A 15,983-nucleotide genomic window follows, 5' to 3' on the forward strand; every position below is an offset into this window, starting at 1 on the left:
TAGAAATCATCTTAAAATGTCTATCCAAATTTTCTAAGCAGAATAATAATTGCCTCTGAATTCTATTTACCTTAATGAGAGTCTCCTGACATTTTCTGATTTGGGGCAGAAGGTACCACTCACAATAATAATAGCTGCCATTTACTGAAAAGTAATTTTGTGCCAGGCTCTACATTGAGCATATGTACATGTACATTTGTTTATTTAATGCTCCCAACCATCACCCCATGTAGATTTGCTTGGTAGTGAGAAACTAAAACATAGAGAAGTCAGTACCCTTGTTCATGCTAGTCACACACTAGTATGTTTGGGAACAAAGATTTAACCTCAAGTGTGATTCTAAACTCTGGAATCTATACCTGAAAGTGTCAAACTATAGCCCGCAGGCCAAATGCAGCCTATCAGCCTGTTTCTATATGGTTATGAAGCTAAGAATGATTTTTACATTTTTAAAGGATTGTTAAAAAAATAGAATATGTGACAGGAGTATATATGGCCCACAAAACCTATAATACAAGCTGACCTTTTATAGAAAAAGTTTGCTAACCCCTTCTCACACAAATATTACCTGCCTTCTAAGAAGATAAAAATAATGTGAAATATATTCTCAAGCCAATTCATAATAATATGAATTTGTAAGTTGATTATTATTACATTTTTATATGCTTTAATATTTTCATGGTGTACAGGATATAGCTGTTGATTCAAGCAAACATGTCATTTGAGGTAAATTCCCTAAGATTTCAGTTACATATAAATTATGGACAAATTACATTTGACTGTCATTTTAACCAAGGGTGTTTATTCTGCAATGTAAAAGTGTGACATAAATTTCCCAAAATCCATCCTCCTCTTGTTTTAACTTTCTCTAATATAAGAAAACAAAGGAGAAAAATAGAAGCCAAATATAGCAATTCCAGATATAGATTCCTAAATTTTGCAGAGCATATAATACCAGTACTATTGTATTACAGCACAAAAATAAATCAGACTAATTTAGAAATAATCTGGATCAATTCTATAATAACTATTAATGATTGCATAGACACAAACTTTCAGGAAAAATATTGTTGCAGCGAAGGCAAATAACAGTTGCTTACTAGGGTCCAAAAGCCAGTCTCTACTTCGAAGGGAGAAGGAAAGGTTGACTACCACTTGGTGTCACCTACAGAGGCACAGATCGTGGAATTCCATACTTAATGGGGACCATGGCTAAAGCAATCAGCCTTTGTACCTAAGGACACTAGCTCTGGGACAATCCTGGAGGCAAAAATAGAATGAAAAAGACTTTGATATCAACACAACAACATGCTATTGACTGATGGGGGACTTTTGCTGCAGAAGTAAACCTGCAATATCTACCCAATAACTGATATTTCTGACATATTTTTAGGAATGTAAGCCTAAAACTTTTTGCTAATGATGAATAATGAAGCAGCTCAAAAGACAGGCTCCTGCTGTATTTAAATTTATACTTCATGCATGGAAAACCATGAGGAAATTCTTCAATGAATATCATGTGTTTTGGGTAGGAAATATGGTGCCCCATTTGAATAAGAACAAAGCCAAATAATTTGCCTTAGATCTCCATGTTAATGAGAGGCATTAAGGAAATCATACACATAAACCAAATGGAGACAATCACACCAAAAGCTATAAAAAGAATTACATTCTGAAATGAGTAAGTCATACATTGGAAACTCACCACAGTAGAGCAGTTTTTCATCAGATTTATCCTTACAATGAGGAATGCCATCACAGGTGAGCTGGTAATCAATACATTCTCCATTTCCACACTCAAACTCTGAATAAATATTGCAGGAAGAATTTTTAGCTGAAAGGAAAAAAGCCAACGTTTCATACAATAACAAACATTTTTGATGTCATGACAACTGTTTCCCTTAATCTTAATTATAAAAATAAACTAAAATTTATCTAAATATAAAATTAATAAAGGACAGTGGTTTATGGCATTTCTTTACAAAAAAATTAAGAGGGACACTTTTTATTGTGCTGTCTTCAACCTCCCTTTGCAAATTTTTGGGAATTGCCTGACTTTATTTTTCTTTTATGCCTGTTTGTGTATTTTGTTAATTATTTGGTGACTATACATGCATGGAGAGAAGGAGGGGTTTAAATCTGGGAGACTATATTTATGAATTTTGCTTAACAGTGTATGTTAAGAATAAATTTTTAAAAAGAGCCAGTTAAATAAGTTCTGTACATACTGAGAGTGTTTTTGTATTTTCTTATTGAAATCTCAGGTATTCTTCAATACACTGAAAATTTCCAGTATATAGAGTTCTTATCTTTGAATGCTTGAATTTATTCATTACAAATCTCACCTCCAACTGGTCTTCCTCCCCAACTACCTGCTGAAGAAATCTCTGTAGCAGTTTCTATCAATCAGAAGTACTGAAATTGCTGAAATTACTTTCATCAGCCTCTTGCTCTATCCATGGTGAGAAGTACCAGGGAGCAGACCCTCTCTTCCTGCCACATGTGATCAGTACCTACTCCTTGAAATGCATGGGAATCTGTAGGATGTACTGGTGGAGGACAATGATAAACTGGAAAGCATGTGCACCAGATGCTTATGGGCTCCAGTGGACTACTGCCATATTGTCCCACTTCTAAATGTCAGGATTTTTATAAGAAATTAAAAGCCTGAGTTTTTATGTGGTTTGCCCAACTTGTGAGCTTTTCTACAGTTACGTTTCATCCCTGGAGTGCCAGTATGTTACCCTTGTCTTAGAAAAACCTCTCTTGGGGAAAACAGACTTATTTTTATTCTTAAATAATAGATTTACTAGCAAACTTTTGGGATGCAATGTTTTGGTTGTATTACATGCTATTTGCTTGCATGTACTCATTCCATTGCTTGTTGAAAAACTGTACAGTGAAAGTCAGTCATATTAATTATGTTGGAGGTAATTAGAATTCATTTATTTCTACTAATGCAGGTAACACAACTTAATTTTACAATCAGTTTTTAGGATTTATTTCAGGAATAATTAATTAAACAGCCACAAATACTGTTTAAAGTTTCCAGTGTTTTATTCTTTATTATCCTAGAATTTAACTCATTTTACTAGAATATCTATCTTATCCACCTATTAAAGACTTATAATTTAACTCTTTAAATGATAGCACCCCTCTCTAAAGGTAATTTTATTTTTCTTGGTGCAGTCTAAACTTCACTGGTCAGTAGCGAAGGTAGAATGCCATTTTAGAGGAAGCAACAAGGAATTAAGAATCTAAAAATATCATTAACTTTAAAGAATTACTGTCTTTAAGAAGAGTGCTGACATTACTGCACACAATCACCTTAGATCATGAACTGAACAAAATTCATCCGTTTACTGAGAGTCCATTAGAATTCCTAACTTATTTTGTCTATTTTAAACATATCCTGTTTAATTTCTCATTTCCAGTGAAAGCTAATTGTTATGATGGCAAATACCATATTTTGCTTTTATAATCGTTGTGCCTTTAAGGAAAAAATGAAAATTATTCATGATAAATATGGTTTATCATGAAAAAACAAACATTGTATGAGCACAATTCTTGCTTAGGTATGTTCATTTGAAGAAATAGTATTGAGTACTTTCTTCCTCTTTCTAGAAACAAAAAATGTGGTTCAGCTATCCTCAATTCTCTTACAAGGTAATTGCTTCATCTAATTATATTTGCTATTCTTATTTCTGTTATGGGTTTTAATAAGGCTAGCAACGTTGTGTAAAATGGAATTGCCTAATCTTTCTGTCAAGAGTTATGACAACAAATGGCTTTTCCCTCCTTTGCCCTCGGGTAGGTGTTAGTAAATGGTCCTTCACCCCTGTAATGCTGCCATTAACATTCATAAACTGCTCTGGGTGAACTAATTCAGAGGTCGACACAGATATGCCAGAAACATCCTCATTTCCTAATGATGGACTTGACAAAAAGAAGCCAAGAGTTACTTTTCAATCTCTCTGCTGGAGCACAGGATTTCAATATGAATGCACAGCGGATACAAGATACTTCTGTAAAGGTATGTCAGCTCTGAGGAATGCAATATCAATCTACAGTTCTATGTGAATACAACTATGCTTGTTTAAAACTATAGTTTTCTGTCTGATTCATTCCCTCTCATGAACAGTGAGAAGCAGGTGGCTTAGTAGGGATAGATGTATCTAATCTATTTTTCAGCAATGACAGGCATCCGTTGTATACAAATAAGCCTTGCTGTTCTGACTAAAGGCATTGGTTTACTACTGGCCTGTAGTGACCTGTGAAAGAAACATGAGTGATTCTAATGCATGGCTAAAACTCCAGGCTTACAGATAGCATCAGATCCAGGCCATTATAGCTGAAACCACAAAGGCAAACTGAAAGAGAGAGTTTAAGCAATTGCGTGAGCAATTCAGGGAAGTGTTAGGTGATGAAGAAATGTGGGAATTTGTGGCACGAATTATTGAAATTTGCTATCTTCTGAACAATTACATCATTCCCTTGTTTTCTTTGGCACATTCTTAAATAAAAGTCTTTTACTTCTTTTGCTAAGAGATGCCCTTTTGGGTTCTGGTACCAATTTGCAAAGTGAGAAAATACGTATATGTTCTTGCATTAGGTGCAGTAGTTTTCAAAGTAAAGAAAATGATGACAAAGTGCTCATATTAAAATAAAGAACAGGCAAAAGAAAACATCTTCTTGGTATATAAAGACCAAAAGAAGACTAAAAATGAAAAATACTTACAGCTTATGATACTAATTTTTATAACGTAGATATATCCAGTCCTATTGATTTTCTAAGATGAAATATATGAGATGAGGATACAGATGAGGAGAAAAACAATGTCAAAAATTGACACATCCTAAGAGTGAGTTCATCAATTTCCAATTTTCCAAGATGCTTCTCTCCAATCTTTCTTACTCATGAATAGTCTTAATATTAAAGAGAAATTAACCCTTTTTATGTTGCTGGCTAATTTTTCATGGCAGTATTGGAATACTTGAACCCTTATTTATAGTGGAAACAGTTTTGGAAACTTAGCTGTTAGTAAGTATTTACTGTAATGGTACTAATTAAAGATTGTAATGCCTTTGGGAGATATAAACATCATGCAAGGCTGCAACATTACATTTTTAATTAACAGTTTGGAAATGATTACAAATAAACTGTGTGAGCCATTCTTTCTCATTTACATAGTCTGATGGACTGTGAATAGGTTTACTACAAAGCTACTAAGCTACTGCCTATACACTGCTTTATTTCAGCTTTAATTAATTTCGCTATTGACTGAAACCTCAAAGTCATAAACACAAGTTTTCAGATGATCATTGCTTGCAGGTATTTCTCTAGCTAATCCAACATCTTCCAGCCCAGAATCAGGGGGACACAACATTTGTCACTGTTTGGGTTATCATTACCTATCACATGGTGCTATAGGTAGAATGGTAAACTGAGTTCTTTTTAGAAGGGAGAGATAAGACAACCAGGCCTCTAATAGTACAACTTCATAAATATACTCAAAAAATTTCAAGGTCCATGTGTGCCATTTTGAGCAGTTATATCACATTTCAATTATCTTTACTTACTCACACATCTGTTGTCATTCAGCAATATTCGATCCCCCCTGCAGGAACAGTTCACTCTTCCATTAGGAGTTAAAAGGCACAGGTCATGGCAACCTCCATTCAGTAACGCACATGGAGAAAGTTCACCTGCAATGAACAGGTTTTACTGGTGACATTTTATATTGAATTCCTAGTCTATGTTAATATAGATTAACAGTAAACTGTTAGACAGCCTCAATCTCTCAAAAATATCTCAAGAACAAGGAAGATTTGGGATTTTTAAACAAATCTAAATATTCCAAAAGATAAGAACATTAAAAATATGTAACAAATCTCTACATTTTCTAACATATTTGTCATTCAACGCACTAGTACCTCTAGAAACCACATGCGTACTGCAGACTGCAATTTTGTAGGTATTCCAGTGATTAAAAAAATTTTAAGGCCAGATGCAAAGCTTGTTTATCAACAAGTATTATTTTCTTGGAAACGATCTGAATGTTCAAAAATATGAGGAGTGAGCAAGTATGAAATAGAAATCCAGAAGCAAATAATTAAAAATGAATTGTTCCTCTGGTGGTCAATTAAGAACTACAAAATTTTCCATAAAACTTTCAGATAATTTCAATATATTAGATAGTCAAAGCCTGAACACTAGCCCCAGAAACAGTAAGAAAACAAAATACACCTAAGTATTACTAAAAACATAAATACATTTTTTGAGAGATTATATAATTGAGAAATATATTTGTAACTTACAAATAAATATTGTAACTTACAGCTATTGGTGTCATTGGCAACAGCTATGATACCCATTGGCTGATGTGGAATATCAGAACGAAGAATTTTTGTATCTCCTCCCGTGTACTTGTTGGAACGCAGGATAGCTCTTCTTCCCCAGTCTGACCAGAAGATATAATTGTCATAAACAGCCAAACTGAGAAAAGCCCCTGGCCCAGATTTGACAATCACCTGGAATAAAGTAAAATATCATATTTTTTTAAATGAAGATATCCTCATCTGTTTTTGCTCAAAAGAAAAGAGATTAAGATTATTTCTGATTATTGAAATAATCAGATAAAAATACATTTCACTAAATGTATTATCATAATGTGTTTATAGTTTATTTTAAATGTCTTAACCATCCTTAGTTTTTGCAATGTTTACTTAATATTTTGCAGTATATTTCTATTTAATAATCATTCAGTTTGTTTAAGCAGCTGTGTCTATTTAGCATTATAAACCAAAATCATCATGACAACAATATGAGACTATTAGTACTAAACATTTATTTATCATTATTAAGAAATCTTTAGATATACAGTAAACACTAAGCTCTCAGAACTATATACAGAATATAAAGTTCAACTGATCCAGGTTATTCCTTTAGGAAGCTTACAACATGAATAAGTTAACCAGATATACATGTATTGGCAATAAAAGTTTAAAAGCAAAGACCAAAAAGTTTCACTCAGACCAAGATGAAGTAAAAGGGTGTAGATTATCCTTCTCAATAAAACAACTAAAAAAAATATATAAAATAAATATATATATATATATATATATATATATAGAAAAATAAAAAAGGAGGCTTTTCAACACATTGGATATCAGGTAAGGAAGGACAGTGATTCCTGAGTAACAGGAAATAAACCAAGTGAGTCCCATAACCTCCACAGTTTATAGCCTGAGACAGATTCCAGGTAGCAACGCAGTGCAAAGAAACCCAACAGAGTCCAGGGAACTCTCTGAGTGGATATAGCTGAGAGTTACGGGAGGGTAATATGGTTAGCTCTCACAAGGCAGAGTGTTGGAGAGAAGAAGGCAACAGAGAGAGAACTCTGGATATCTGCACAGGGTCCTCCTGGAGTATTAAGCACAGTACGTGAGACAGTTACTGCAAGCTGGTGAAAGAGTCATGCAAAAGGATTACAGAGAAGAGTTTCCAAAATTTACGTGGGTCCAAGAATCACACTTGTTAATGCCAACCAGACTTAAAATCTTTGTAATTCATGGGACTCTGAGTAGAGTACTTGGAAGTGTCTTGGCTCAGCAGCGGGGAATAATTAACCCTAAACTCTGTTCTACTCCAGTCTCTCAAACCTTAACAGCAAATCCTGAAAGGATCAAACTCTTTCCAGGTAGCTTAACTGTTTCCCAAAAGAATGCTCAAGAATTTTAATGGTAATATGTAAAATTTTACCACTAAACTACTATGGAAAAAGAGATGAAAAGTCGCAAATCTGTGACTTCAGTTTCCACCTTAAGAAAGTAGAAGAGAAAATGTAAGTTAAATCCAAAATAAAGGAAAACAAAATAAAAATCAGAAGAGAAAGCAAGGAAATAGAAAACAGGAAAAAATCAGAGGAAAATCAATGAAACTAAAAGATGGCTCTTTGATATCAATAAAATGAAAAACACATAATGATGAAGTGAGTTTTATCCAAGGAATACAGAGTTATTTAACATTTTTAAATCCTATCAGTATAACACGCAAAATAAGAAAACTCATATGAAGGTCTCAGTACAGAGAATTTATTGGTTGGATCTAATATGCATTCCTGATAGAAACTCAGACTAAAAATATGAATAGAAATAAAACTAGGAATGAGGAAAAATCATTCTTACTACTTCTACCCAACATTGTCCTAGAATTTCTAGCCAGTATAATTAGGCAAGAAAACAAAAATAAAAAGCATTCAGATTGAGGATCAAAGTCTGATCGATCACCTAGGCCTGCCTTCACCAAGAATCTTGTTAGGTCAGTTTAGTGCATTTGGGGAAGATGTTTCACTTTTTTTTTGAATTTTAGTTTGCTCATCTTAAAGCTGGGGCTGTCCCTTACCTCTGATATTTCCTCTTAGTAATTGTCCATCCACTCACAGCCCATTCACTCCCTGGCTATAAATTTCTACTTTCCCTTGTATTTAGAGTTGACCTCAATCCCTCTCCTCTACTGCAAAACCCCACTGCAGTTGTCTCTATATACCTATCCTGATAGTCCTGAATAAAGTCCCCTTTATCATTTTAACAGGAGTCATGGATATTTTTTCCTTAACACATTCAATATAATACTACTGAGAAAAAAAAAAAAAAAAGGATGAATTATTGATGTATGTAACACTGTGGATAAATTTCAAAATAATTATGCTGAGTGAAAGAAGCCAGACAAAAGGGAGCATACCATTCATATAAACTTCTACAAAATGCAAACTAATCTGTAGTGACAAAAAAAAAACCAGTGTTTCCTGTGGACAGAGTGGGAAGCGGTAGGGTGGAAAAAGAAGGATTAAAAAGGCAAATGAAGAAATGTGTTGGGGTCATTGATATGCTCATTATCTTGATGTGATGGTGGACTCACAGATAATATGGGTGTTTGTGTGTGTGTGTGTGTGTGTGTGTGTGTGTGTGTGTGAAGACTTTTAAACTTTAAATATTTACATTTTAGTGCATGTCAATCAGATCTAAATAATTTTTTTTAAATAAAGGCCAAAAATTTTTTTAAAATATTTTCAGAAGTAACATTAGGTAAATATATGGGACTGCAACTACATTTGGAAGGACAGGATACATCAGAAAATAGATGTTTTTACTGTCTAGTCATTTTACTTTGCTTTTGCTTCTAAATCTAATCCATAGGTGACCTATCCAAATAGTTCCTCTGAATTCTTTAGCAAATTAGTGAAGGAACAGAGGGATGGTTTAAATGTGAGCACACCCTTGTTAGTTGAATGAAATGCTCAGATTTCTAGAAGAGAGAAACTAACATGAATTTTCTCTTGTAGCAAAGAGATGAGAAATAATTTTAGGAATCGAACAGTAAACATACAAAAGAAGAGAGGAAAAAAAGGACCTTAAGCCTTAGAGAAGCGAAGAAATCTACAAGATTTTGCCTCTAAGGCAGCAAGAACTAAAACGAACAGCTTTAAAGGCATTGATGTAGTTTACTTTATTTTGTTTGGTTTCATTTAGAAGAAAGCTTTGCCTCCCTACTGTGGACAAATTACATGAATAGAGACGTCGTGGCATACCTAGAATAAAGAAATGGGCTTTTTGCCTTATCAACATCCTAATCAGGAGGGCTTGATAATCAACATCCAATTCAGAACTATAGAATTTACTCAGTTATCTCCATTTTAGAAAACATTGTGGTATAATGGGAAGGGCTCAGAAGGCCTACATTCAAATGGCAGCATGGTCATTCTTGAGCAGAGTAGATTTGGGGAAGATGTTTCACTTTTTTTTTTTTATTTTAGTTTGCTCATCTGTAAGATGGGGCTGATTAAAACCTGCTTCAACAACTTCACAGGGCTGTTATAAGGATATATATAGAAATATTTTGAACATCTTATATTTATACATATCCATATGTATATATACATATATGTTTGTATTTATTTAATTTAGCTGTCAGAGATAAGTTTGATATTAATTTTTGTGATTTTTGCCTCCAGATCTGTTATAAAATAATTATTTTTGTATAAAAATCAAATTTAGAAACCTCAATAGTAATATTTTTATAGAAATAAATCAATTTGATTATTTGCCTTGGAATATTAAATATGCCAAGCAGAGACCTAGTTACATTACTTTTCCCTGTAACCAGAAAAAATAAATAAAAAAGGAATTTTCACAGGAATGATGACTGCATGGGAATGGTCACGAAGAAACAAATATTTGGAAAATACCCTTCCTGGCGCCACATGTTGCCTTCTTAGGAATTAATACATTCTAAGATTAAATCATTTACTAACTACTAAAATTGATGTGGTTTGGAGAAAACAGATAATCTTTGGAATGTGGTAGTTTAAAAAAAAAATAGTCCCCTCTCTTTACCCCATCCTATATCAAATTCTAAATTATTATGAGGTAATTAGCAATGTCATCTTCCTGATTTCCCAAATTTTTCCTCAGTCATTCTGAATTAACTGGTAATTACCCTCTTATAAAAACAATTACTTCATTTTTATTCTGAATATATAAGTATTTTCTGTTCTATAGAGCAATATTTCTCAAGTTTTAATGTACATGCAATTCACTTTGAGATTTGTTAAAATTCATATTCTGATTTACTAGGTTAGGGGTGGAACCTCAGATTCTTCATTTCTAACAAACTTCCAGGTGTTGTTGATGCTGCTGTTTGGGAGCTCACTTTAAAAAACAAGAATTATAAAATAGAGAAAAGTACAAAAGAAAATAAATAATAATAATGTTAAATAAATAATAATCTTACCACACAGATCTAATTACTTATCATTTTGGATTAAAGAATATATATTTACTTTTTTCTTTACAAATTGACAGGCACATGAGCACTCCAAAGTTTCTTGAGATATAAGTAAAATCAATTTTAAAATCTTCAACCTCTTTAAAGAGGGGAAAAAGATGTCTTTCTTGATCTGTAATACATTAGAACATCTTATATTACAGAGGGACAAGATAATTTTTCCATATGTTCTCCTGTTCTTAGAACAATTTTACTAATCTAAGTGCAGGTCATGTTGCTGCAACCTCCACCCTTTCAAACACACACACACACACACACACACACACACACACACACACGAGCATGGGGAAAACTAATGCTAAGTGTATGAGTTTAATACTAATGCTAAGTGTCCGAGTTTAATATTCCTCATTTGTATTTCTTTGGAAACAACATGTTATTCCCTAGTCAATATTTCATGAGTATAAAAGATCACCTGTAACAATGTTATGGACTGAATGTTTGTGTCTCCCCAAAATTCATATGTTGAAATCTTAACCCACCATGTGATACTTGTAGGTGGAACATTTGGGAGGTAATTAAGTTTAGATGAGGTCATGAGGGTGAGGTCCCTGTGATGGGATTAGTGTCCTTATATGAAGAGGAAAAGATCTCTCTTGTTCTCCTTCATGTGAGGATACACAGCAAGAAAGAAGCTGCTGCAAGCCAGAAAGAGGTCTGTCACTTGAGCCCAAATGTGCTGGCATGCTGATCTCAGATTTCTCAGCCTGGAACCCTGAGAAATAAATGTCTATTGTTTAATCCACCCAGTGTATGGTATTTCGTTAGAGCAGCCAGAGCTGATTAAGACAGTTTTACTTTTTCCCTTTTGAAGAGCCAGGCTTTAAGATTTATATCTGCTTTAAATTTCAGTAACTATTCTTTTGAATCAGCATAATAAAGATTGCTTGTTAAGAAAATAACTTCTATACTGTGCTTTCTGGGAAGATTTTCCTGAGAAAAGGAAGGATGAATAGGCGATAGGATGGGAAAGAGAAGGAGAAGCTTTTGGCAGAGGGAATACATGGTGCAAAAGGCAAGAGGAAGGGGGAACATGAAATGCTGGGAAAAGGAGCAAAGGTTAAGTGAGCATTATTAACACTCAGACATCTGGGGAGAGGATCCCATGATGAGCCTGGTGAGAACGGCCAGAAGGGCAAATATGTAGGACCTTCCTTCCTATAGGCCAAGGTTGTGAGTCTGAGTTCTGTTCTGAAAGTAATGGTAAATTAAAAAAAAAAATTTAAGCACTTTAAGGTCATTATTCGTTAGTAAAGATTATTTTGCCTCTGGTATAGAGATTAGATCAGATAAGAACAAAAAGAGTTTCAGGGACACCAGTTAAGATCAACTGCATTTTTCCAGACAGAGGATAATACTTATGATATTTTGAGCAAGAAAGGTGAAGAATACAAATATTAGGGGAGTATTTACAAACTAAGGACTCTCTATTTCCCTTTCTAGCAGAACCCACAGGGGTTTTCGTCACTCATTCATTCATTCAATTGTCATTTTACCATTGTTTTAGTAAATAATAAGAGCTAACACCTCATGAATGCTTACAACATACAGGATGTGTATGTATCATACCAAATTTAATCTCATTCTACCCTATATGGTAGATACTATTCCAATCCACCTTTTATTGATGAGGATTGCAGCTTAACAAGCTTATGTAATCAGCCCAAGGTCACAGATTTACTCAATGCTTTGAGGCTATTTCAGACCCAAAGCAACTAAGATTTGAATTAAATTTTATATATAAAATTTGCCTTGGTTAAAGAGACAGGAGAAACTCTTTGATATTAGCAGATGTGTACGTGCTGTCCTTATTATTAAATCTATGCTCCTTCAAGTTAGGAGTAGTAGTAATCTCTTTGATCTCCTTTTCTATTCAGTATATTTTATGTGAACAAAATAGACATTCAGTAAACACTGCTAAATCACTAAGAATGAAAAATAAATTATGTTAGTTAAACATAAATAAAAATAGTTGTTTTTTTATGGATAAGGAATAGTCATTCTTATGACAATGAAAGTTTTTCTATGTTGTTACCAAAAGTCATTTGGTATATAGCAACTTTTATAAATTTTAATACAGATTGAACTTAGTAGTTTACTTCTTTACTTCTGCTGACACACAGAAAAGGGAAAAAAGCAACATTAAACTCAGTCTATAATTAAGCATGTTACTTTCATAGGGTACAATAGGTTCCACTAAGAATTGAGCTGACTTTAGACATTTCACTGGTTAGAGTTCAATGAGGAAAAGAGAAGTGAAATACACTAAATTACACTTTCTCATCTCCCAATTAAACATTTTTATCATAATTTCATAAATACTGTACCTTGCAAGCCTAATCAGCATCTTTATTTACAATGCAAAAGCTTTGTCCTCATAAATTACACTCTACCATGTTATGTGGTAATAATATACCATTGTGGCATAATTTTCAGGCACTTTAACCTTGAACCTATAAATAGGTTCATGTTTCAAAATAGTCATGTTCATTCAGATAATGCATTTCTTGACAAAGTCACGTAATCTCACATGTATCCTCATAGATGGACAATTAAATTGGTAATCCACAACTTCAACTTCAATTGACTTGAAGTTATATGTCAGGGAATTTAGTCACTAAAAATATGCCTTTCCTATCTTGAAACTTCACCGGAGCTTTATTGGTAGAAGCGCGGCAACTAATCAAGGAATAAAAACATTCAGTTTTATAAGCCAGACCATATTTCCAACACCCAGATGCTAGATGTTAAACCAAACAATTTAAAAGCCAAGTAAACAAGAAGCTTCCCAAACACCCCAGCTGATTGCCTCACTGACAAGATCATAAATGATCATTATGAGAAATGACAACTTGGCCCCTGCCATGGCCAGGCATGACAAAGTGTTACAGATTGCAGAGAAACAATTGCAGTTGCTTTAGCCTGGGAGAGAATGGTGATGTGGTAAATCAGCAACTTAAAACTGAGAAATATTTAACTTAAGAATAGATGGCTATATTTAACTTGCCTGAGTGAGTTTGCAGAACAAATATAAAATATCTAAATGTCATTAGTGTCCAACGAAATTTGAAAAGAACAACATTCACAGCAGTCATCTAAAAGACTGCCTATTGTGTGAGAGGAGTTACCAGCCTTTGGTAGAGAAGCAGACCCTTCTGAGAGAGATTAGAGAATGAATTACTTTGATTTCACACTCTCTCTTTCTGATCTCTCTGTTGATCACACTCTACCAAAGGCCAGAGGACAAGGAAGCCATTTGACCACACAGGTAAACCTTCAGGGGGAAGAGAACATGGAGGAGGATGGAGAAAATATCTGTAGATACGCATTAGAGAAGTAGTAGAAAGAACCCTATTCTGAGACTCATTATTTTTCCCTGGATAGCTTTGTGGCTTCTTGGGACTCAGACTCTTAATCTGTAAAACAGGATAATAAAAGGTAATGACTCAGCTCCTTTCTCAAAGAAAGAGGATGGATAATATATTCCCTTAGGTCACACAGAAAACTAATGAGAAGAAAAACTGTGATATTCCTGAAGTGTTAGAGCCACTCCTGAATGGAATTTGAGCAAGTTTCTAACATTATGATTATCTTGGCTTCACATTTGATTATAGTTATTAAAGTTATAGCTTATCCAAAATTCTGATTTAGATATATTTAGACAGTTTGAGATTCATAAGCTGATTTGTATCAATAAAGAGTAAACTTTAAAAAAAAAACTAAATATATTTTTCAGTTAGCTCCTTCTGCTTTGAATTCCTTCCAAAACCATTCATTGTGAGACCCAATTCAAGGGTGACTTCCTTTGGGAACCCCTTCCCAGCTGCCCAAAGCAAAATGGCTTCTTCTTCTGCGTATCCAGACAGTTTCTATACACATTCATTATAACACTCATCAGAGGATATCATAAGAGCTTGTATTTTGTTTTTGTTTGTTTGTTTGTTTGTTTTTTTGCGGTACGTGGGCCTCTCACCGTTGTGGCCTCTCCCACTGCGGAGCACAGGCTCCGGATGCGCAGGCCCAGTGACCATGGCTCACGGGCCCAGCCGCTCCGCGGCATGTGGGATCCTCCCGGACCGGGGCACGAACCCACGTCCCCCGCATCAGCAGGCGGATTCCCAACCACTGCGCCACCAGGGAAGCCCAAGAGCTTGTATTTTTTCCATAGATAAATAGATTTTTATCCATAGATAAATACAATAGAACGTATTTAACATTCAATGATTTTTTTTTAACATTTATTTATTTTATTTATTTATTTTTGGCTGTGTTAGGTCTTCGTTGCTGCGCTTGGTCTCTCTCCAGCTGCGGGAGCAGGGGCCACTCCTTGCTGAGGTGCACAGGCCTCCCACTGCGGGCGGCCTCTCCCGTTGCGGAGCACGGGCTCTAGGCATGCGGGCTTCAGCAGTTGTGGCACGCGGGCTCAGTAGTTGTGGCCCACGGGCTCCAGAGTACAGGCTTAGTAGCTGTGGTGCATGGGCTTAGTTGCTCTGCAGCATGTGGGATTCTCCCGGACCAGGGCACAAACCCGTGTCCCCTGCACTGGCAGGCAGACTCCCAACCACTGCGCCACCAGGGAAGCCTTCAATGATTATTTATTGATCAAATCAATAAATAAATGAGTGATTAAAAAAACATTTCCCCCTGTGTTTGTGTTTATTTCTTTCCCTGTGTTTGTGGTTATTTCTTCCTCTTCTTTTTTTTAATGTACATTTACATGAACTTAGAACTCAACTTTGTACTTTATTTGCTTATGTACAGAAAAATAAACTTTTTTCTTTATAAAATTGTATTACCAACATTTATGTTTTACTGAAGAATGGTAAACATAATCTCAGGATCACATTCATGCCTTTGACAAATATTTCAATACCGTTACTCTCTAGGTCATTGTCTAAATACAGCCCTCCTTTTTAATATTTTAGTAGAAAAAGTGAAGAGCTAGTCAAAGTAATATGTTAAGTCAAAACCTCCTATATGGGCTTCCCTGGTGGCACAGTGGTTGAGAGTCCGCCTGCCGATGCAGGGGACACGGGTTCATGCCCCGGTCTGGGAAGATCCCACATGCCACGGAGAGGCTGGGCCCATGAGCCATGGCCGCTGAGCCTGCGCGTCTGGAGCCTGTGCTCCACAACGG

General features: G+C 34.9%; 1 protein-coding gene across 1 annotated transcript in view; it reads right to left on the minus strand.

The window, feature by feature from the left end:
* LRP1B (LDL receptor related protein 1B) overlaps window positions 1–15,983 on the minus strand; it is a gene marked incomplete at its 3' end in the record, with an annotated part of 1,833,965 nt that overhangs the window by 284,138 nt on the left and 1,533,844 nt on the right. Inside the window, exons 44-46 of the mRNA XM_082841888.1 lie at window positions 6,339–6,531; window positions 5,581–5,706; window positions 1,706–1,834 (exon numbers count right to left, since the gene is read on the minus strand). Of these exons, the coding sequence (XP_082698014.1) occupies window positions 1,706–1,834; window positions 5,581–5,706; window positions 6,339–6,531 (448 nt within the window). The remainder of the gene's footprint in view (window positions 1–1,705; window positions 1,835–5,580; window positions 5,707–6,338; window positions 6,532–15,983) is intronic.

This window comes from Leucopleurus acutus (genome assembly GCF_964270905.1).
Source record: "Leucopleurus acutus genome assembly, chromosome: 6".
Classification (NCBI taxonomy): domain Eukaryota; kingdom Metazoa; phylum Chordata; class Mammalia; order Artiodactyla; family Delphinidae; genus Leucopleurus; species Leucopleurus acutus.